This window comes from Acanthopagrus latus, chromosome 23 (genome assembly GCF_904848185.1).
Source record: "Acanthopagrus latus isolate v.2019 chromosome 23, fAcaLat1.1, whole genome shotgun sequence".
Lineage (NCBI taxonomy): Eukaryota > Metazoa > Chordata > Actinopteri > Spariformes > Sparidae > Acanthopagrus > Acanthopagrus latus.
Window position 1 is genome coordinate 16838328 of NC_051061.1, and position 24143 is coordinate 16862470.

A 24143-nucleotide genomic window follows, 5' to 3' on the forward strand; every position below is an offset into this window, starting at 1 on the left:
AAGAAGAGCTTCCACTCCAGTCGCTTTCCACAGCTAATTATAAAGGTTTACAATGAAGTTAATGTATATAAAATATATGAAAAATGGTAAATATAAACAGTGACATTTGGTCCACAATACATTAATAATAGAAAAATCCCCCTACAGCTGATTTATGACCCAGGACTGAGGGAGATAATTGAACAACCACAGCCTCTAAATGAAGTGTATGTATGTTACATCTGTTAAGATGAAGGATTCGTGCAGAACGAGGGGTCTTGTTACACCATGCACTGGGCCAGCTAACCTGCAATAAGCCCATGGAAAAGGACAAGGTGCTTCACACCAAGCAATCAATAATAGCTACACATAGATATGTAAAAACGTGCAGAATATTTTTTTTTCTCTCACCTTGGTCAACTGTGTATACTAGTGTTTGTGTGCATGTCTGGTGCAGAGTGACATTGTGACTCATTGGGACCTGGGTGGCCCCCGTCAGGCCTCTTTTCTTGCTGCTGACTGAATGCTCCTGGTTCTGTAAACATAGACAAATGTGCCCAACAGGAGCGCCTGCCGCCCTGCAGCTCCCCCATGCCTCAAACTAATGAATTTTTAAAGACGGCATCAATCAAACTGCAGGCCAGATCAATAGACCACAGAGTGGATTTCATCAGCGCTGCAGAGCGAGGTTTTGGTACAGACATCGCTTCCACCCGGGCGTCTTGTCAAGCTTCCCGTTGGCTTTGGTTAAACCCAAGGCCGTCGACCACGAGCGGAGCAATAAAATATTGAGGCAGGTCTGTCCATTAATATAATCTGAGTAAAGAGATTACGGAGTGTTGATGATGGCAGCCTGTCCTCTTCACAGGACCTACATGGATGATTAGGACATCTGATGGTCAGTCAATCAGAGCATCAATACAGTAGTCATGGACCATCAATTCATTTTACAACACTGAGGTCATTGTGTGCATTATTCTACATCAGAAACACAACTAAATGCAACTCTCCACCAGACCCATTACACAACAATCTAATGCCAGTTTTCCAAGAAAGCCACAAGGGAACACACACATTTGGATTTATGCAGCCATTGATGGTAGAACAATACAATGGACAGGGGAGGGAGGAGTTGCCATGCGACAAAGGCTCAGGGCCAGTTTGGGCACACGATGCCAACTGAGCCACCAGGACACACATCGACACATTATCAGCAGGCAGATGGCAGATTGTAGTTTTAGCAACATACAGACATTTACAAACAGACAGAATTACTCCTGAGGTGGAAATTAACCGCAGTTTGAGGTTAATGTCAAAGGACAGAACCACAGAAACTTTTCTTACTTTGGAATTTGGCAAAGAAAGAACTATGGTCCAAAACCAACCCAATGACAAGAATAAGTATGTTTCAGCAAAACCACTGATAAACTCAAACTGCCAACTAGGTTCAACTTTCTATTCCCTCTTGTCAGGCTGTGTTCATGCTCTTCTTAACTTTAGGCACGAAGAATGCTTGGTTAAGGTTTGGGTAAACATCATTGTTTTGCTTTAAATGCTTGTTTTGGTCGCAACAAAAATGGCTGGAAATGCCACCACAGACTTGAACTGCAACCACCCACTTGGCAGCCTTCTGGCTTGTAATAACGCCACCACCTTCCCCTCCACCTTGTGGATGTTAAAGTCAGCAAGTAATAAGCATGTAATGGGAACGTGATATGCCATGTTTGGATGGAGAGGGAATTTGCAGAAATGTTAACTGCTAATATTATGTCCTGATGACTGAGTTGGTCAAAACACAAACAAAAACATAAAAGTCAGTGACTTGCCTCATCCCGTATGACATCCCAAAATGTCAAAAGGCTCTGTAACTACCTTACTTGAATAAATATCGAACATGGAGTAATGTTGTTACTAAATGTGAAATGTCATGTGGTGCTTTTTGCAATACAGACGCAATCCAGTTTAAATGTGGGCATAATGAGACATTTTCAGGCTCTTTAGGTGGAATTTTTATTTTCAGTGAGTTACAGAAATGGTCAGACAAATTAAACCAAGTGTGGGAGGAGGGCGTTTGAAGGCTATTCAACCATCAATAAGCACTTCTGAAGAAGCACACTGGCATGCTTAACTTTCTTATTAAAACTGCTTTCGCGTTTTCTACTTAGTTTCCTCCCTTTCAGCCCAGACCTTTCACAACGTTTTACTACTCAGTCAGGAAAATGGTGGTTATTATTACCCTCTGCTGTACCGTCACCATATATCTGTACTATTAAAACTCTGGTCTGAAGATCTCTTTTAAAAAGGAGGGCAGCAGGCTCAAGTTAATTCAGTCTATTTCAGCCATTTGTGTGAGAAGACCATCCACTCCAAAGCCTGCTATATGAATAACTTTGCAGTAGCATCGGATCTATCAATTTACCTGCAACAAAAATAAAATAGTTGGCTCCCTCATATCTTCTCACTCTCCCTTCAGCTTTTGAGAAGCAAGAAATTACTTAAAGATTAGGCACAGAATCTAAAGAGGAAGCAATTTCTCAGCTCCACTGTGCAGTGATAAGAAATCGAGAGGGGGGGGTAATCCCTTAAATCAGATTTTATTCAATTACATTAAATTAGAAATGTTGGGTGGAATACAAAATAGAAGCAATATCATCAGCAATGATAAGTGGATGGAAAAATACAGTCAGATGGCAAAGAGAAAAATGTCTTGTACACAGATGGAAGAAGAAAGTATTCATTTGTCACCTGTGTCAGATTCCAAGTGAGATATATTATCTCATAAAAGGGAAAAAGGAAACATCAGAAGGAGCTGAAGCATGCTAAATGAAAGGGAATCATAAAAAACATCACACTAAAATGTTGAAAACAGTAGAGGGATTTCTTAATCCATAATTCATTTAATGAAATTAGAAAAAAATGTCCATGCTCATATGAAGTCAGCAGGTACAAAGTAGAGGGGTGGAGCACATGGATGGCTAAAAACAGCCTAAGGCTCATCTCTGTATGAACAAAAGTTGACTTTCAGGTTGACTTCACACTATATTTTTTCTGCCTTACATAAAAATAATTAAAAAAAAAAAAAAAAAGAAAGGTGAAGTAGGAAAAGTAGGATGTTCCAGGGATGAGGTCACCAATCTTTAGACCAAGTGTTGACAATCTTGCTCACAGTGTGTCTGTTTACAGAGGGACGTAACACAATCAACTGTTTTTCTGCATGAGTTTTTTTTTTTTCACTTTAAATTTCTTGATCCAAAACTTTGTGGAGCTGATCTGCAGTGCACATAACACCTAGGGGTTGTGTGAGTCACAGGCACCATAAGATTTTGAGCTTTTGCCTTCAGTTTTTTGACCCAGCACAGCACTGTTAAACAAGTTTGTGTAATATGGGTAAGTTAACATCTAAAGACAATAGTAAACATTTAAAAGTACAAATCAACAAAACTTTTGTACAGGAAATGAGGCCTAAGGACCCTTCACGTAGCTGTAGTTTCTTTTTAAGTGACATTACTGCTGGTCATCAGACATGAAGTACCATCAAAGCCGCCTGGAAGAGATGTAAGGAAGAGGTTTACTCACACATCACTCTCTTGGTATTTAGGAAGCAAATTTAAATTGACAGTCAACTGCTTTAATGTTCAATAATCAGTATATCATTAATAAAATATGAAATATTAGTTCAGTTCAAATTCAGTTCTGTTGAAGAAGTCTGAGGCACTCATAAGGGTGATGAGTTAAAAAGCCCTTTCATATTTTGTGGCTGCCTGTTAGCATGTTTTTACTGTTGTAATGAAAGATTAAAGGCTTTTTAACTCATCACCCTCTTGAGTGCCTCAACCTTCTTCAACAATTCTGAGCTAACATGATCCCCCAACAGAAGAGCACCAGAGGGAAACCATTTTCCACACCTGAGCAGCACTCTATGCATGCTGACTAAATGATGTATTAATCATCTAGAGGCTGGCATATAAGCAGCTCAGGAGAGAGGAGAATGGAGAGAGTGGGTCACTTGTCTACACCACTCATTGGCAGTTGTAGGCTCCAAGGCGGGCATACAAGATCATATCTACACAAATGAGACGTCAATCTACTATCTCATGATCGTTGGTGTAAAGAGGTTAACAGCATCTGCTTAAAGTCTTTTTATAGATAAAAGCATGAAAAGCATCCATGATCATATTGCTAAATGAGCATAATTCATACATACTAAAACACGTATTGGTATACTGTACTTGTCTGCAACATCCTGTAATCTGCAGCAAAGGCAACAAAAGAAAAATGTTTGCCGTTTTTCTCAGTTTTCCTGCCAAGAAAGGGATTTCACAGAAGAGACTAGGCCGGGCGAAATAAAGAAGCAGAGCCATTTGGCTAAATGCCTGCTGGATTCTTTGATTCTCAAGGACATTTCTATGTCCTATACTCCACTGAATCCCCCACCCTTTATCTGAGCCCACCGCACCCAGCCCCATTGTATCACTCTCAGTTGCACAGAGCTTCCCGCAATTCCAACTCAGCTGCTTATAAAATAGGAAGCCATGTAAGCCGTTGGAGCTGCAGGGATTGGAGCTCCCTGGGGTAAAAGCTGGGAACATTTAGAAAAACTCTCTCGTTTCACTTTTGGATGTTTTTTTCCTCTGCCTTATTCTGAAAGTCAAGAGATTTTCAAGTCCCTCTTCACAGAAAATTGTCTTTTTAACAAGTTGAAAGGCCAGAAAACCAGTACAGGTCTTATAAAACAGGACTATTATAAGTAAACTATATGATAAGTGGCACTTAAAACTGAAAATGTTCTGCATGAACAGAGGGTGTCATATAGTCCATTCATTGGATGATCTATTCAGATGCATCCATTTATTAAATATGCTAGTGATTCACTTTCAGTCAGTTTACGTAATGAGCTGCAATGTTCTTAAAGATATTACTGTATAAAGCAGTTCTGCTTGCTTTATTGTTGAACAGACCATTTAATCTATTCACGTTCTCTGCATCTGAAGCCCTTTCAACCATGGCCATCAGATATATAGTGCATTTAGAGCATTCACCTCTCGTATCCACCCAGGGCAAGCTTTACACAATGCATTGTTGTGTCATGGGAATAATAGTCATTGGATGGATCCTCGGATTGTTACAGCAGTCTTCTCCCTCGTTCTCTTTTTAGTGCCAAATAGTCTCGGGTTATACCCAGACTAAATGTGTTGAGTGAGGCAGAACCGCTGCCTCATTCATTTTCTATCAAAAGCTGCAAATCCCTTGTGCACACAACAGGATCACAAGTTCCCTGGTGGTCCAGGCCCTAAGCTTCCATTTTTGTCATAATTTAGGTTTGAAGTCAGATTTATTTTGTTGTGACAAACAAAACTTGTCAGAGTATTTGGCTCCCTTAGTAGCCCTTTAACAAATTTGGGGATTATGAAAACTGTCAAAATATGGGTGCTATGCAAACTATGGCGTTTTAACATACACAGTTATACAAAATACAAAATTATAGTAAGAAAAACATCGGCATTTGGAAGGCACTATTACATATTACTTTTTTCTATTAACGCATAATTTCAATCATACCAAATTTAAGAATTTTTATGGTCCCAAAAAGACTAGTGCTGGCCAAGAATCTAAACAAACAGTATGTAATGTCTGCCACAAGAGGTCTCTTAATCAAATCAATAAGAAATATGTAAAAAAAAAAAAAAAAAAAAAACATGTGGATGATTGTCAATTGTGTGTGCATTTCATCCACTAATCAATTTCTGCCATTTATGATGGCTACGTGGTCACATTGGCAGCAGGCTGACACACATTCATCAGCTCTTTTTGGTGTAACCAGGCCATAGATATTACATACACAACTGCTCCAGTCTGCTCTGGGACAGTCACAGAGTCCCCTCCTAGTTGAATAAACCCAGATGCCTAAACCACCAGATGGGCTCTTCTCAATGTGTAAAAGCAGTGGTGCTCAGCCTTTACGGATTTTGGTGGTGTGTGTGTGTGTGTGTGTGGGGGGGGGGGGGGGGGGGGGGGGGGGGGGGGGGGGGATTTAATTGATGATTATAGGGTATAGATAGGGTTGATGATTATGGCTTGATTTATGCCTCTGTATTTAATCTACATCGTTAGGCGCTACTGGAATGCTTCTTGGAGGCTTCTCCTCCAGTGCTAAGCGGAATGGCTAATACAGGGGACTGTGAACTGTAGTTTCCCCAGTAAACACACCAACCTCTCCAGCTTTTGCCAAAACCAAGTAACTTCCAAGCTTGGTGTGTATGGATGGGCAACCCTTGCTGTGGCCACTAGGCCTCTCCTCTCTGCCTAACTAGAAACATAAAACAACCTTATTGGAGAGGATAAGTCCCAGAAATTGAAATTGAACTGAATTAAATAGATCACCTCAAGCAACTGGACACAAAATTCTGATGGACAGTCACATTGTCACAGTGCTTTAAAAAAGTGAATCAGTTGCAAACGCAGTAAAACCCTCTTCATTTTAAAATTGGAGCTGGACTTGTAAAAGCTATCTATCTGGCCAACTTTAGCACTGATGCAACCACATACGACTCAACCCACATTATACTTGAATTATTTCATATTGAACTATTAAGAAATTGATACATAAGAGCGCAATCATCTGTGGCAGCCATGCTGATGTTAGTTCCTTATCATGTGTGTTCATTCAAGCTCAGTACAGCAGAAGCAAATCGATGTACAAACCACAAGGTCACAACAGTACATGTAAAACAAGCAAAAAAGAAGCGCTTCACATGCACAATAGGAAAATCTATCTAGTATAACAAGCCACAAACCAACCACTCTCTGACAACTTCAGGTCGTGGTGATTGTGTCCGAGTTTAGGTCTTAAACAAACACAGAACCAAACATATGCACATATTAAAAATACATTTTTAATAACTATTCTATTGTTTAGAGGTGAAACCTCTTTACCAACGTTTCTAAGTCAGATGGTCTGTTACAGATGGTGTTGTCATGGTTTGCCTCCAGCTTCAGAGTGCTGATAAAACAGAGAAAACAAAACATCTTTTTTTTTTCTTTTTTTTTAAATCTGGGAAGCATTACCACCTCCACAAAACACATAAGATGGGCGTAGAAAATACAACAGGGGGTATATGGGCTTCAACAGCAATTCTCCCCGCAGACTGGCCAGTAATATTTTCCAATATACTGTTGGAAGAGATGGCAACATTTTTTTTCTTCTTTATTCCCAGGTAAACATTCTCATCTTTCAGTCTCTGCGCTGATGAAGTAAAGCCTCAACTTATGCATAACAATGTGAGGAAGATAATGAAGTCAGCTAAGGTGAAGAAAAAATAGGAAAAATCTTGATTACACCTGAGGTCTGAAAACATTGCTTTAATATATAATTGTTTATGAAGTCTTGAATTTAATCAGAATCCAAGCCATCGAAGTAATGTGAAATAACACAGAAAAAAATGGCCAAAGTTGATTGATTTTCCGCTTAAACGACCACACCTGCAAGGGAGACTGATGGAAATATTTTTGAGATGCCTGCCACTCTGTCAACAACACAAAGACTGCTGTCAAGCAGTGACAGTGAAGACTGTTTCCCACTGTTTCTGATTAAGACACTGAGAGCAATAGATAAATCATGAGAGTGCTGCTCCAGCACCACAGTTCCTCAAAGGCCACCCTCAGCCATCTGTTTAAGAACAACCCCCCTTCACACAAACACACACTTAATGCCCCTCCCCTGTTGCTTGGAGAGCTGCACAGGGCTAAAGATGTCATGAAAGGCCACAGGGACTGTAAACAAACCCACAACATCGATCAGTTAAAGGCAGACAGTCCAAAGCACCAGTGATGAACATCTACTCCAATGACTCGAAGTAAAATCATCAACAAGGATTAACGGCCATTTCTGTTCACTGTTTATGAACAAAAGGAGAGTGACAGGGAGTAACTCAGTCTGTTTAGTTTGTCATGAATCCATCAGTGCCGTGTGGACCATGCCTGAGATAATGAGAAGTGAAATAAAGTTGTAGGGAAACCATGCTTCATTTACTACTTCCCATCGACTGCCGAACTCGGCAGCTGCCAAACCAGTTTGTCTATCAAAAGATCTGGAGGAGACAACGGGGGGAGATGTCTGTTATGATACAATCCATTTGCTCTAATCATTGAGTGTGATAAATACTAATGGCAGAATGATGGCTGTTTTTGGAAACCTGCAGTATACATCTACGTGTTGGGGAAACATCACTGACTTCAGAAAACAATGAAAACTGACAATGAAAACTGCTTATTCCTAATTTACAAGTAAATATCTCTTGGAACAAAGTATACTTACTCACCTGAGGCTGACAGTGAGTATAGGCTGCATATTTCAGGTGGCCAATGGCAGGTAATCATTTTCAAAATCTTTACTGCTACAAGGAAACAATGACCTCAGAGCTAGCAATCCAAACACTGAAAAGGGCAAGTTCCTGTAACTATGACCTGGTCGCTAATTTACTAACCTAAACAAGCTAGCAGCTGTTACTTTTTCTTTTGCAGGGATTTAGCCATTTTAACACCAGGACTCAACTCTGCTGGGCTTTGGGCATTCAAAATGACAGTGATTAGTTTGAAAAAATACAAATAAGCCAGGTGTTTTTTTTCCCCTATAGCAAAATAATAATGGGTGCATGTTGTCAATAATTAGAACATAATAACAAGACTAAGAACACTATAACTTAAATGTTACAGCCACTAAATGGTAAGAATAGTGATTTTTAAAAATGTGGCACACAAATGTCATGCCTATAAAAACTATTTACATCATCAAGCATTTGTTGGTATTTATTTTTATATTATTATGTCTTTCTGTTGGGGGTTGTCATCCACACTGTCCGTCTTGTTTTTGGGTTGAATTTCTTCTTAGCAAGGCTAATTGTCAATTAGGCTAATTAGCCTTTACAGACATTACATCAGTATGATAAATACATTCACATGGCCTAGTCAGTGCATGATCATGAAGCACAATAAGAGAATTGAATTACTGTGCTACATGAACCTTGAAGCAGTATAATATTACAGTTAACATTGTCAGGGACTTCTGCTATACAGTAGCAGAAACACTGTTGAGAGGAAGGACACAGAAACAAATTTGGAAGGTCAAAATCAAATTTGAACATACAGGTCTGAATCTACAATGTAACATTATATATTTTGTTTCTTTTAGAGTGGCCTTCAGGGACCAGTCAACCCCCAAGAGGCAATGCTACAACCTGTTCAATGAAAGAAAGTTAACTAACATTTGAAGGAAATTATGAAGTACTTCAGCGGTTTAACCATTCTACCATAAATACACGTCTTTCCTGTAAACTCAGTCTAAGTCATTTCTCTATAGCTCCTGGACTCCTGACAGCCACCTGGCCAGCACTGAAGACAGTGAATAGTTCAATTACAGCTAGGCAGGTTCACTCTCAGGGGGAATTGGCAGTTACCAGCTGATTAGTTCTGCCGCTGCTTAATACCGCTACTGTATAACACTCACCTGTTTATTGACTGGTGAGACTGTGAAGCTTGTGGGCCAATGCTTGAACAACAAATGCTACAAGGTGAGCAGAAACCAGTGGAAAAGACTCAGTAAAGTTTCCCTTAAGATACAGATGTAGTTTCGTGAGGTGGATTATTTTTTTATCTAATTTATCATAGTGGTCATGATGTTGAGAAGAAAAGTTGTTCAATTTAAACTATGAGAATCTAAATTTCTATTCTCTATCCACACTGATGTTGTTAAAAAAAATATATTTTTGAGTTGGCCCAGTCTGCTTCTCCATTCTTGTGCTGAGTAAAACTTCAAAGACATGCGCCTGTACTAGAACGCTACACTGACACACACCTAATGATGCATAGCTGTGATTGACAGGATGGCTCCAATTCAAACCAGCTTTCACGGTCTCTGTGCTGAGGTACTCTGCTTTTATGCTTTTATTCTGGATTCAGTTGAAGAGGGGATAATTATCTCTGCTGGTGGTACCAATCAGCTCTGGCAAAGTGGAGCACACAGGATAAAGTGGATGTAGGGCATTAATGTATGAGAGAAAGCATCAGACTTGTGGTGTGTCACAGAGATGGATTAACAGTTTTACACTGTGGCATGGTTTAATGTTTCAGGAGTTGATGTGATGTATGCAGAGAGAAAAAGCAGCTGCTCATACCTCTTTAAAGTTGTATTCTGTAAATGATCCTGCATGTTTGGGAAGGGAAGTTGCTCTCAGCACTTTATCCATGTGCAGAGTGAGCAGTGTGCTCTGCAAAGATAAAGGAACATCATATTAAACATATTAATTGCTATTAATAGGATACATTGAAACACAACTTGCATGCCAACCAAATGATATTGATTATTTTATAATTCGTCCCTTTTATAGTGCCTCTCAAGTATTTTTTGAATAAGGATTGCATTCTTAAAAATAATTTGTTGGAGAAATACATCCAATTGGTTTTATCAGATGGTCCATTTTGTAAATGTTCTGGAGCTTTCTATGACATCATCATCAGGAGAGGTAATTTGCCCTGTTGTCATTGAACGGTAGATATAATAAAATTCCATTATTAATGAACACTTTAAGGACCTCTCATTCTTACTGGCTCAAAAGTTGAGTTTTTGAGTTAATTACTGACCTCTGAAACACCAATCAACTCAAAGTTGTCATGATTTGGGCTTTTGGTTGTTACTGTTTCCTGTTTTTAAGATTCATCCTCATGTCTCATGTCATGTGATGTCCTGTCTTTCTCTTGTGAATGTCCTGATTAGTTTCACCTGTCCCGGATGAACCTCCTGTGTATTTAATTCTTTCCCTCTCTCTTTGCCAATTAGTTTGTTTTGTTATCATCACTGTGCTGCTCATTTTGTTCCCAGAGCTTCTGGTTTGTAGTTGTTTTGGTACAAACAGCCTGTTTCTGTCAGTTTTGTTGCTTTCATTTTGGGCTTTGAAGCTCACCTTTTGTTCTGTTACCTGCCTGCCTCTGTGTGTTCAGCATTTGGTTTCAAGTTTTGTCACACATCACAAAGGTCAGATAAAAAGCTGTTCTTGAGCTTTGAAAATGTCACAGGATCTTCACCAATTAGTGACTGAGCTCCAGAACAGCCAACTAAAATGACCTTGGGGTGAGATGGTTTAGTCAACAATTCTTTCATAGGGCTATAATGAACTTTGAATCTACTAAAGCAGGGATCACCAACCTTTTTGAAACTGAGAGCTACTTCATGGCTACCGAGTCATACGAAGGGCTACCAGTTTGATACACTCTTCTGAAATAACAAATTTGCTCAGTTTGTCTTTAGTTACATGTGATTATTAATGATTAATGATACTCATCTATGTGAAGACACAGATCACGCTAATGATTTCTCACAATAATTATCAACAATGACTTAACAACCTGGGAGACAAATAGTATCAATATTCAGTTTTCATTTTTAGAACAGGCCTGAGGGCTACTCATGTGGTCCTTGGGGGCTACCTGGTGCCCGTGGGCACCACGTTGGTGACCCCTGTACTAAAGGCTTCAGAAAGTGCACAGAAAAAAATGGAAATTTGAACATCTGAACTATTTCATCACAACTGCGAAAACTCTATCTGCTGTTGAGGAACTTGTGATGTGATTGAAAGTGTCACAACAGCGACCATCACCAAAAGGTTTGTTTGGTAATCGTCTTACTTGCTTAGTGTTTTATAAAGTGTGTGGAAGATGAGTTTAAGGAGTCTCACATCTTGAGGAGAGAAGCTGCTCTGTAGTCTGGTGGAATGACGGGGGATACACCTGTGTCCTGTGCTGGGTGAGTGCCACAGGGCAGTCACTCTTTTTAAATAGACACTGCAGACTTTTTAGACACAGGGACATGTTGGCTGTCTTGAGGCAGATGGGAACAGCCTCCTGTGAGAGTGAGAAGTTGAATGTCAGTAATAATAATCAATTCTGTTTACAAAGGTCAGGGATAAAATTTGTGACTCAGTAACTGGCGATAAACTGATCACTTTTAAGACCAAAACTACAAATAACAGTATTTTTATGATTGATGCCAAATTTACAATACAGTCTTATTTCATTTCACTGTAATGACATACTGCGACTTCCTCAAGTTGGTAAAATCATCGTTTAAAGTGACGAACATCAAAACATTATTTGTCTCTCTCCATTTTAAGTTTTTCTGCATTAAGTTCCAGTGAGGGAAACCGGAATAAGGCGTGACTTCAGCGCTTTGCAAATAATAAGCCAATTAAGCTAACCTACTTATTTTTACAGCTGTGCTTTTCATAACTTTAAGCCAAAATGTCTGCAACTAATACAAAAATAAAAATGTTACCCTGGCAGGGACGGAAGTCGAAGTTTTCCTCGGAGAGCAGATTTAACAAGCTAAATGGTGACAAACAAGCAACTACGACACATTTAGCATTAGCATAAATGTGCTAATTCAGCATCAGCCGTTACAAATGACTACACGGTTAGACCTCATTACCCCACAGAATCGTTCAATTCCGTCGGACGTGACCTTACCTTTTGTCGTGTGTGATGAGAGCAGCGCATGTTAAGCAGGTGCAGTCCGCCACCTAGCGTTAAAGATGTCGCACTGAGTCCAGAGCTCTCCTTTTCCAACATGGCAGCGGGCGCGCGCGGCCCCAGCGACCGTTGGTGTACGCATCGGGCGCGCGCTGAAGGTGCGATCATCTCACTTCAGTCACTGGCGGCTGCAGCAGCTCCGCGCGCGCTCACGAGAACAGATTTGGAGATGTCGGTGCCGTCTCCGCGCGCCTGGAAGCGGAGAGGAAAGTGTTTTGTCTCCTCAAAGGAATCCGAGCAAAAAGGACAAAATGTTTAGGTGAGTAACCGCGAACCCATTGACTGTTTGCTTCATTCGTGTAGGAATTGTTAGACTTTAAAAAAAAAAAAAAAATCTTCAGTTAACTTTATTGAAATTGAAATCTTTGTTTGTGGTGTTAAAAAGCTTGCTTCTGTATGTTCTATTAATCAATTGAAGGAACTGTTGAAATTAGTCGCTAAAGTTGTGTGTTTTGTGTATCTCTGCCACATTGTACACTATTAGTGACTTTTGTTTCCCATGATTCCCCTCTGCATGCTCATTTCCCCCACCAGAGACCACACACACAGTAACAGCCTACACACCACACACGCCATTAAATGGATTAATTCAGTGTCACTTCACTTTTTTATTTTCTCTTTTATAAGTTTTGCTTTTGTTTATTCTATTTAAGAAAACATCTGTGTAGGCTACAGAGTGTTTTAATGGTCTTGCAGTGTTGAACAAAAGTATTCAGATGCAGATTTGACTTCAGTAAAGGTAGTGACACCAGTTCAATCTGCTATAATGTTGCTTGGTCTTTTCTACTGCAATGGATCATGTGGCAGATCATTAGTGTTGTAAAAAGTGACCAAAAGTCTTACTGGAGATATGATGTGAAAGCCTTAAAGTAAAGTAAAAGGATCTGATTTTAAATGTATTTAAGTATCCAAAGTAATTTCCTGGCAGGAAATGTGCAGAAGTTGATGATGGTTCTGAGTTATCCAGGTCATGGTTATTGTTGTTAGTTAGTTTGAACTGAAGCAGTCTCTTGAATTTGAGATGAAATGTCTTAAAGAAAAAGTCCAGTTGCCTACAATAGAGTACTCGTAGTGGATTAAAATGTCCAATATTTGCCTTCAATTCTAGAGGAGTGGAAGTGTAAATTCGCAGAAAATACTTGTACTGAGTTATATTCCATCACTGAGTAGAAGTAGTAAGACCAGCATGTAGCAGATAATGTTGTAAAAAGTACCCAAGAGTCATAATCGAAGAAAAGTGTAAGGAAAATATGATACCACATTTACAAACAAGTACATACTACGTCCTCCTCTTTCTTAACCTCAGCTGTGCAGAAACTACACAAATGAAATGAAATGAAATTAGTGTTTATCTTATTGGTGTAAAGTATTCATTCACGTACGATGTATCCATGTATCAGTTTGATCTTTATTTGGGATTGTTTTACTGTGAATTGGGTGTTATGTCTATGCCAAGAAAAAAGTACATTTGCAGTAAATTTTTCTCGGATATGCTCTAAAGAAAAACATCTATCCTTGTTTAAACAAAAAACAAACTCTTTATAAAGAGAATATCCAGAACTTGGGTCTGAGGGCCAAAGAGCAAAACTGACTGAAAGGAATAACATTTGAGACAGCTGTGTTGGTGCTGTTTATCATCACAGACCACACTGAGGAATGTGGGACATTGAGTGATTTTTTTTTTTTAAAAAAACTTTTCTTCACCTTTTAAAATCCCTCCAATCACTCAGTTTACCTTTTGTGAAAAAGGAGTCATAAAAGCTTCGGGGCAGCGCAGAGAGAGAGAGAGAGAGAGAGACAGGAGAAAGCTCTGTGTGATACGGCGAGTGTAACACAAATTAATCTGATTAAAGAATTACAGCATTCCACTGCCGAATCTCACATAATCATCCAGGCAAGAAATGCAGGTTTACGATGTTGTAATGCGGAAAAGTTCAGCTGCCCTTTGGTAATTTGTGCCTGTAACAGCATATAAAACTGTACCTCTGCTTCGTAAATGTCACGCTTAATTACAAATCAATTGCGCCGCACCTAGAGAGCCGCCAGGGGAGCCATTGACTTCGCTCCAGAGGGTTTACACACCTTCACACAGGTAATCAAGTGGGGCAGGACGGGTTAATGAGTGACTAGACTCGGGCAGAGGGACAGGTACACTTTACGCTTTCAGAGAGACGCTAAGTGTGGGAAAATGTCGCCTAAATTGAACTGCAGATAATCCAAAAGTACTTTGGCCCGGACTGAAAACATCAGAAGGTAGGAGGTCAAAGTTAGTGAGAGTTTTCTTCTCAAGTTTGAGGCTCAGCCTGCCGGTTTAGATGCATGTGGAGCTGCCAATGAGTCAAACAGAATATCTCCAGGCTGTTTTTTTAACTTAATAGAATGGATTTAATGTTTGTTGTCGGTGATGGTTGCCCCAGTTTAGCACAAAGTCTCTCTGTAGCAAACACTCAGCACTCATTTTGACATTGTGTGAAGCGCAAACAAAGGGCAAGTACACTTCAGCTCCTTGTGTACTCAGATAAAGATCAGCTTTATGTGTGCGTTGTAGGTGTGCCACATTTGGAAACGGACAAATCACTGCTGATGGTATTCTCCTCTCCACTGACTCAGAGGTGCTCTGCGTTTCAACAAAATGGAAATTTCCTTGCAGAAGCATCCTCAAGTGTGACGATAATGGCATTTTCTCTTGGTTCGATGTCACCCAATCAGACTGAAACCTCCCATTATTCTCCCCCTGAACAGATGAGCGCCCATAATCAAGTTCGGACAATCAGCCGATCCTGATTGGACTCTCTTCCTCTCGAAACAAGTCGCTGCCTGCAGCCGCCGTGGAAGCCGGAGTCACCATGGAGACGGTGGTGATCGTGGCGATCGGGGTGTTGGCCACCATTTTCCTGGCCTCCTTCGTTGCCCTGGTGGTGGTGTGCAGACACCGCTACTGCCACCCTCACGACCTGCTGCACCACTTCGACTCCAAGTCAGTGAAGTACCGCTTAAATATATTGGTTTACTTGGTTTTAGTTCACCTGTTACTTGATACTCTATTATAATATTCCACCTTTTTATTCACTTTTGTACTTTTAAAAGTTATTTCTGGACAATTTTATTTCATACTGATTAGCAAAAGTGGTGAGGTAAAATGAGGTAAAGAGATTCAACTCCTTGAGGTCTTGAACCAGGGGACGTTCATGGTTGGCATATTAACCGCCCAAGTCATCAGGTCACCCCTTTAATGTTCTTTGTAACCTAAGTCAGACTGAATCTACCTTAACAATAAATATCCGTTTGTAGAGCTGCAATGATTAATCGATTAGTTCTCAAATGTTAAATGAATTGTCAACTTTTATTGGATTAGTTGGTTTGAGAAATGTTTAAGTAAAAGTCATAATTCTCTGATTCTGACTTCTTAAAAGGTTGCAGTTGGAAAAAATGTGTCGGTAAAATTACCAACAGAATATGAAGGAATAACAAATTTGACGTCTATGTATTGTGCTCCCGTGCTAGCTAAGACTTTGTCAGTGTTTCAAGTTCCCAGGTTGGACTGCTAGCTGCGCGGCTAACTGAGTTAACTGGCTTATGTATTAACACTGTGTGCTCTCGTTGACAGGCCCACAGTGGATCTGATCGGAGCCATGGAGACCCAGAGTGAGCCGTCAGAGCTGGAGCTGGACGACGTGGTCATCACCAACCCTCACATTGAGGCCATCTTGGAGAATGAGGACTGGATAGAGGATGCCTCGTATGTCTTACTATCTCACTGGCGGCATTGTGGCTTGACATTCGAGTTCAAGATGTTTATGGCTGGGCTTTGTTTTGCTTCAGTAACAGGCCTTCTGTAACACTACCGGAATTTAAACATACTTTGCATATATAAACACAGAACTTGTAATTTAACTAGGAAACTTGTAATATAAGAATGATTGTCTCAGAGGTCTCATATGGTAAAAGCTTCCATGTCTTTTCATTACTATAAAGCCGACCTAGCTGTTTCACGGTGATATCTATTTTCAATTGGCTCATTTCTCAGACACTGAGCCAGAAATCTGCACTTTAGTGGCACTTAGACCAAAACTTTCCAGTTTTTCTTCCATCTACATCTTCTCTATCTCTAATCTGACGATCTGCTCTGAGGGGTTTGCTCATTTATCATTCATAGCCTGATTTATCTGATATTTTATTCCCCCAAAAACATTGCAAAACAAATGTATATTTCATTGCTGCTGACAGTATTTTCTGATTCATGGAGTCATAAAAAGATGTATCCATAATTCCCTCTGTAAAAGCAGAATGCTGAAGAATACTGAGACCGACGTTGTTCAGTGTTTTAAATTTCTGTTCTGGAATCATATGCAGAGTAGCGCACCTTTGATTGGACAGTGTCTCATTTGCCTATTTAAATAATCTTCATATAAGCAACTAATTCTGTGAAGTTTCCTCCAACAGTGGACTGGTCTCTCACTGCATCTCCATCCTCAAGGTAACAGAATGTCTTGCTTCCTCCTTGCGTCCATTTTCAGTGGTCCTACTTATTGACTGACACATTAAACTTCCACGTACAGATCTGCCACACTTTGACTGAGAAGCTGGTTGCCATGACAATGGGTTCGGGGGCAAAGGTCAAAGCACCAGCCAGCCTAAGTGACATCATCACTGTGGCCAAACGCATCAGCCCCAGGTAACACGCCTGCATTCAATCCAGCAGTATTAACTCATTAGGGACTCGGGCTCACCTGCTCACGGTCTCGTCTCACAGGGTGGACGACGTGGTCAGATCCATGTACCCGCCTCTGGATCCAATCCTCCTGGATGCCAGGTAATCACTTTAAAGAGGCTTTTTGAGAGCCTTTTTTTTACTTTCAGTCTGATTGATTAGGCATCTGTAAGAGCTGGAGAGGAGCAACCATTTGAATTGATTTATCCGTAATGTAATAACCACTGATGTATGCAGAGATAGTCACAGTGTCACAGCAAATTGATGCCACCAGGGAAATATTATAACTCAAACCTTTGTGTTTTTCATAATTTAGTCTGACTAACTAATGCGTTTGCAGCGTAAGACACTCATCGAAGTCGGTCTTTTAGGAAATAAATGCTTTTCAGCCAGCAGCAGCCACAAAAGGCAGTAAAAAGATCGATACCTCCTCTTCTTCCTCCTCAGGGCCACCGCTCTCCTGCTTTCAGTCAGCCACCTGGTGTTGGTCACCCGCAACGCCTGTCACATGTCCGGCAGTATGGACTGGATCGACCAGTCGCTTCACGCGGCCGAAGATCACATGGTGGTTCTGCGCGAGGCAGCGCTGGCCTCTGAACCAGAACGATACATACACGGAGCCGACTTTCAGAGAGAACAGGCCATCTAGAGCAAACACACAAACAAACAGCAGCAGCAGCGCATGCAAATCTGTCCGTTTTATCCTTGAGCTGCCCTTTTTTTCCTTTTTTCTGCACTCAATCAGTACTTAACAGGCAGATGTTCTGCCAGGCAGTTTTGAAAAGGCACACTTCCCAAACTCACCATCCAATCTAAAAGGACACTTAGCAGTAAACAGGCAGCACTGTTGGGTGCAAACATTTTTTTTTTCTTATCAAATTTGCAGCGAAACGTTCTTCAGCATCGTAGTAATAGCTGACAAGTACAGATATAGGGTTTTTTTTATATGTAACCCTGCTGCAGATCTTTTCAGTCTTGCTCTATTTAAAGTGTAAGCTGCCTGAAAGTAAAAGGCCTTTTGGAAATTTCTTCTCGAGTGCGCCATCACCCAGCAGTGGGCCTAAATCCAATCTCACCAGCACTGCTCAGTCACATGAAGGCTTAGTCAGCTAATCCATTCTGAGGAAAATAACACCCAGTTAGCCAGTGAACCCAAAAGGGCTCCGACTCATTGGACCAATGGAACCCCAGCCAGATGTATTTACAATTTGTGGGGTCAGCGTGACTTGTGGAAAATCCCTCAAATACTCTTGCGCCGTTTGAAATCACCCGTCTGTGATTTTTCCCAAGAGCAACACCTGTAGTTTCAGCCACATCAGCAGCAGCAGAGAAGTTTTTCCAGTTAAATAATGCTCTTTTGACCAGTTACTGCATTGTGTTATGATTCATGCAGGCTCTTATTTACATAGAAGCTGGTGTCTGTTCTACTGAAAGGTTTTTAGTCATGTGAGTGGTTTCCAGAGGATGAATCCTATAGACTTTGTTGATCCACTGAACTTTCCTCTACAACTGCAGGATCACATTTCTGATTTATAAAAATGGCTTGGACATTCATGTGCCCCACAGCATGGGTCATTATTACTTTGGTCAAAAATGTACACATACTGGCAGCAAAGTTGAATTTTTCCAACACTACAACTTGGGCTACTTCACATTCCAATCAGCCTGTATTTTTGTTTACTTTTAAGTAGCATGTTTTGGCATGCTAGCACGCTAAACAAAGGTGATAAACATCAGCATGTTAGCATTGTCAATGTTGAATTAAAGCAGGTTTAATGTTTACTATCACTGTTGAGTTTGTCAGCATGTGTTAGGTGTTTAGCATTATACCTGTTATACATCAGTATGCTAACAGTGACAACAACAAAGCTAACATGCTGATGTTTAGTTGTTTAGAGCTAAACTTTACAACTGCCAAACATCACCACGTTGGAATTATCACTGAGAGTGTTAGCATGTTATGATACACTATGATATTTTGTTTAGGCTAGTGTGTTAACATGTGTAAGATGCTAAACATACCTGCTAAATGTCAGCAACTCCATCTTTGTTTAGTTTTTTTGCAGGATCATTGTGAGTGTAGCCATGCTAATGTGCAGCAGGTATCCATGAGTTTCAAATGTAGTCCTACACCTGCCATGTTGGGGACCCACAGGTGTTTCAAACTAATGAATTAGTTCTAAGCCAATCAGAAACACAACTCAAATTGAAACACCTGTGTTGGTCCCCAACATGGCAGGTGTAGGACTACTGAAACTCATGAATATATTTTAGCGTCTTTGTTAAATGTGTTAGCATGTTTTAGATGCTAAACATTATACTGGCTAAATATCAGCATGTTCTTATTGTGATGTTATCATGCTGATGTTTAGCATCTTTGTTTAGGCTAGTGCGTTGGATGCTAAATATTATAACTGCTAAACATCAGAATGTTAGCTTTATAACAGTTACTCATGTAGCATCAAACCACTTTTATACCTAAGTACAGCCAGAGATGTTATAGAGCAGCTAGCATGGCTGTAGATATCCTATTTTTCCCTTGTACAAAGTCAGTAGACAGTGAGTCAAGAAACACTTTTAATTCTGACAACAAAATGCTTAAAAAAGCTCAAGGTTTGCTATCAAATTCAACTGCAGCAGCTGTTTTCTATCTACAAGAGGAAAAGGATGTTACACCAGTATAAAAGTAGACATTTTAAGAACATCACTAGTAGCTGTTCGAAGTGTTGCTGTAAATGTTGAGCTGTCACACACCGCTGAGGGATACAGTCTGTCTTCATGTGTTGCCATGTTGTTGGGTTTTTTTTTTTGAACAGTGTGTCGGTTGAGGTGAAGCAGAATTAGCGTGCTGTTTCGGGGCCGGAGGGATGTTATTGGAGCATATCTATCATGCTTCTCCATGCATAGCTAATGGTGAATAATAAGGCATTACCCACAGCCACACTGAACACATGGGCTTAGGCTACAATACACATGGCACAAACATTTGTACACACAAGGCTGGCAGGCAAATGAACACATGAGTACATCGAATGACACATGACTGGTAAATACACATGATGGATCAGGGAGTCAAGCACACGTGTTTGTTTAAGATTCTGGTGACAATCAGGAGGAAAAAACAGCAGTTTTTAAAAATCTAATGAAAAAAGCTGCAGCTCTGAACATGCAGAGGTGTTTAGATGGATCGATCGAGAAGGAAACGTTTAGAAAGTGTTTAGCCTTTTATTTTTTTTCTTGTTTACATTGTTTATTAGCATTGATCTTTTTTTTGTAAGCACTCCTTTGTTTTCTCATCGTTATTCCACAGATTGTTACTGATGTCTTTCCCTCACTGCCACACACCTCTCTCTTTTTTTTTTTGGTTTGTTTATCTTCATTGATTTGTACAGATAAAATTAAGTTTCATAGGAAAAATGCGTTGTGTGTTTTTGCTCTGAACGATAGCTACAGAGAAATCCATGTCTGATAAAAAGTCCACACACTCGTACTAATTTGACATAAATAAAAGTGAATTTCCTCTTTTTATTACACTGTGAGCAGTCCTTTGTGCAGCAACATGGTGCAAATATCCCCCTGTCCTCTTTCCTTTCTCAGTGGAGGAGGAGGTCAGCTGCAGGAAACGCCGGTCAGCCTCCGCTTGTTATCGCCGTCTAGCAAAGCAGCCCTTTGCTTTTCTTCAGATCAATTTGCTTCCAGCTCGGGAGGGAGGCGTACTCATCTCTCTTCATTTCCAAAATAGCCTGAAACATAATTGCAGTTATTTGTTTATGGAGGAGAACAATGCAGAAAAAAATCAATTCAAGTCATGAAATATAAATGTTAAAGTTGAAACTTCCTCTGAGGATTAATCATCAGAGTACAGGCATGAGCCCGTGGTGAGTTCTACTCAGTGAACACTGCAACCTGCTGGCTGAACGACATCACTGCACGCTGCTGCGTCAGTTTACCTGGAAGTCTTGATCTGACAGGTAGACCTCCAGGTGCTGGGGGTCAACTCCTTCAGGTAGGGGGCTCCGCAGCAGCTCCTCCAAAGGATACTGGGTCTTCATGAGCTGGGCCAGGGCGTCCTGCACCAAGGTCAGCTTCACCCGCCCCGCGTCGCCCTGACAAGCACATCAAGGGAAGAGAGATGAATAATAGAGACCCGTGAAAGAAAGAGTGCTTCAAAAGAGGAGAGAATGTGATGCATGTAGTGTATTTGTTTGAAGAGTAAGTTTAAGGACAGTGAGATACTTTATTACTTCAACAATTACCGTCAACAATTAGGTGTTCAGTGCCACAAAAAAACCCATAAAATTATTCTCAGAAATTGAGGTGTTGATTAATGTATTTTACATTAAAATATAACAAAAATCTAATGTTGCAAATACACAATAGGATACAAAACTTTATCAGTGCCTGTTTTAATAGAGAGAGGAGAATTGAATCAGGCCAGGAGATATCTGCAGATGATATTTGGTAAAGTCTGGGCCTTGAGAAACCTTTTTTGTGTCTCTAAAAACTGATATGTATTCAAAGGGCTTATTCAGACTGGGAAAGGATAAATGCTGGAGGCAGTGTGGTCAGAAAATGACTTGTTGTTTGGGCCTGCCCTTGAGTTTTTCCATATTGGCAAAAGATTGCTAAAAAAAAATAAATAATGAAAATGGTCAGACTGGAAATTGCTCTTCTGTCACATTATACTTGGACAAGATCCCAGACAAACATGGCTCAGGATGAAAAAAACTCTGAAATGTATCCATCGCATGAAAATGACTGCAGCCAAACAAAGGCTGACTGGACTGACAAAATTGTCTGTTACCTTAAAACTACAACATGAACAAAACACATATGTGTATGTACAAAGTATAACGTTGGCACTGTACACTCTCTTTTTGCCAGAACATCCAGCCTCATAATAACCTGATTATATATCTCGGTGCATGTACCTGTGTATGGGGTCCCGGGCTCTTCTCCCAGCGGGGGAACACATTCGTGAAGGTGAGAGGTTCTGACCCCTCAAAGATGAGGTAGGCCTGTGGTGGGCGTCTTGGGTTCATCTCTGGGATACAGAAAATAAAAAAAAAAAAATCCTCAACAACTGGCATCGACTTTTTCTCCCGGGCCATTCCAGTCAAACGTATCCTTCGTACCTTTGCAGTACTGCAGCGCCGTCTGCATGGCACTCCGCCTCTCGCTGTGCCAGGAGCTCCAGGCCGAAGCTGAGCTCTCCGTCTGCTCGGGCTGACCCCTCTGCCACAGGTAGACCTCCAGACGGTTGTCAAGCAGGAACAAGGCTGGAGGACAGACAAGAAAGATGGGACGATGTTTGAGACAATAAAGTGGAATTAGATTAGACCGATATTAGATTAAGGTCAACTTTGATGTTTGTGTGGGATGTTTGGGTTTAAATAAAAAAAGGATTCAGCAAAGAGTCTTTCCAGCAGCTTCTTAAAGGCCTTTTTTTAAATGTGCTAACTAAAACAAAATTTTAAGGCATATTGGTGAAATAAAACAACTGGAGATCAATTGAGGAGATGTTAACGAGGGCTTTTGTGTGTTGAAGGTGAGCGTGCCTTCACCTGGCTGTGGTACAGAGTACAAACTCTCCTGGACGAAGGGCATCGCCATAACAAGCCCCGGCAGCCGCGTTGGACTTTGCAGCTCTTCGGCTCTGAAGCTCCCCGAGGCACCGCTCAGGTGGAAGAGGCGAGGTGTGAAGTTATACTTTCCAGGATCTGACAGTACACATCACATTATTTTTTGTTTGATTTTAAAGTTTAAAGTGAGAGAAGAGGGAAATGTCCTGGGTGGAGAGAAGGTGGAGAGAAGGTGGAGAGAAGGGTGTTTCTACCTTGCAGCATGCAGTCGTAGGCCTTCCTGTCCATCTGCCCCAGTGCGGTCCAGAAGTCCGGAGGCTCCGAGCCCTCCTCCACCACCTGCACCGTCACACGGCTGCTCTGGCTCAGACCCAACTCTGACGGACACCTGATAAAAACACATTCAACTCTGTGTGATGACGTGGACATTTTTCATCCTGTTTCCAAATTAAGAAAGTACAAATAGAAAATGAAAAAGAGAAAATATTTTTATGTTTCTACACAAATCAAAATGCCTAAAGAATCATAATTTGTCCTTTTTATTGTTACCTTCTTCATTGTGCATTCTAAAATGATCATCTAACATTTAAAATCCAATTCACAATTTCCTTTTGATTAAGATTTAAAGTCTGAGTTGTCTGAACTCAACTTCTTAAATGTGGATATTTTTGGATATTTATATAAATGTGATCATATTTTCAATTATCACATTTTGTAGCATTTTCTGTACTAAAAGAAATTAATGAATCAGGAAAATAATTGACAAATTAAAAAAAAGAAAGAAAGAAAAAAGAAAACATATTAAATGTAAAAACATCACTGCCACCCAATGTTTCAAGACTTACGTTTGGGTGAGCCTCTCCACTGCCCTCCGGCCGACCTCTCTGGAGCTGCTGTGAGCTTTACAGCCCGTCCAGAGATACAGCGCCCCCTGCTGGCTGTTGAGGAGAACCACAGAGCCTCTGGACCTCAGACCTGCACAGCAGCAATCAACCTCCAGCAGAGATCCCTCCTCTGGGAGCTCTCCTCGCACGCAGAACAGACGCCACTCTGCCAGAACAGGCGGATGACGACATGTCTTTTAAATCACACCACAGCTTTAAGAAGAAAAACAACATGGCTGTACTGTACCTGTGTTGGCCGCCCTGTCTCGCCTGCCCTTGTGAACGACCAGGCCTCCCTGGAAGAGCTGCAGGAAACAGGGAGGCTCCTTTCCCTGAGGCACCACCACCTGCAGGAGCAACAAGCACAAAGCCCTGTATCACTCTGAATCTTAAACCAAACTGTATATACTT

The 24143-nt window shown here is 40.7% G+C and overlaps 2 protein-coding genes across 17 annotated transcripts in view; one reads left to right on the forward strand and one right to left on the reverse strand.

Annotated features, from left to right (window-relative positions):
- Positions 1 to 2843: 2843 nt before the first annotated feature.
- Positions 2844 to 24143, reverse strand: part of svilc (supervillin c) — a 40559-nt gene continuing 19259 nt past the window's right edge. For 6 of the 11 annotated variants that reach the window (XM_037089363.1, XM_037089364.1, XM_037089357.1 and 3 more), the window contains 14 exons: positions 23980 to 24079; positions 23694 to 23898; positions 23103 to 23236; positions 22831 to 22986; positions 22402 to 22545; positions 22198 to 22310; positions 21217 to 21372; positions 19289 to 21009; positions 17694 to 17859; positions 17286 to 17441; positions 12493 to 12747; positions 11706 to 11871; positions 10149 to 10241; positions 2844 to 3523 (listed from right to left, as the gene is read on the reverse strand). In XM_037089363.1, the coding sequence (XP_036945258.1) occupies positions 20920 to 21009; positions 21217 to 21372; positions 22198 to 22310; positions 22402 to 22545; positions 22831 to 22986; positions 23103 to 23236; positions 23694 to 23898; positions 23980 to 24079 (1098 nt within the window). In that variant the 3' untranslated portion in view covers positions 2844 to 3523; positions 10149 to 10241; positions 11706 to 11871; ... (2 more) ...; positions 17694 to 17859; positions 19289 to 20919. Of the gene's footprint in view, positions 3524 to 6912; positions 6980 to 9481; positions 9539 to 10148; positions 10242 to 11705; positions 11872 to 12492; positions 12748 to 17285; positions 17442 to 17693; positions 17912 to 19288; positions 21010 to 21216; positions 21373 to 22197; positions 22311 to 22401; positions 22546 to 22830; positions 22987 to 23102; positions 23237 to 23693; positions 23899 to 23979; positions 24080 to 24143 lie in introns of all 11 variants that reach the window. The other 5 variants (XM_037089362.1, XM_037089361.1, XM_037089358.1 and 2 more) reach the window with 5 other exon arrangements.
- tmem98 (transmembrane protein 98) lies at positions 12673 to 20797 on the forward strand. Of its 6 annotated transcripts, none has more exons than XR_005072933.1 (8): positions 14664 to 14808; positions 15298 to 15532; positions 16163 to 16294; positions 16999 to 17032; positions 17115 to 17230; positions 17309 to 17368; positions 17714 to 19368; positions 19506 to 20797. XR_005072933.1 is itself a non-coding variant. In XM_037089378.1 (8 exons), the coding sequence occupies exons 3-8, from the start codon at positions 15402 to 15404 to the stop codon at positions 17913 to 17915; spliced, it is 675 nt and encodes a 224-aa protein (XP_036945273.1). In that variant the 5' UTR covers positions 14682 to 14808; positions 15104 to 15167; positions 15298 to 15401; the 3' UTR covers positions 17916 to 20797. The 6 variants fall into 6 exon arrangements, 5 of the variants coding, with proteins under 5 accessions (XP_036945272.1, XP_036945269.1, XP_036945273.1 ...); XM_037089378.1 differs by adding an exon at positions 15104 to 15167 and having other exon boundaries at positions 14682 to 14808; positions 17714 to 20797; XM_037089379.1 differs by adding an exon at positions 15104 to 15141 and having other exon boundaries at positions 14687 to 14808; positions 17714 to 20797.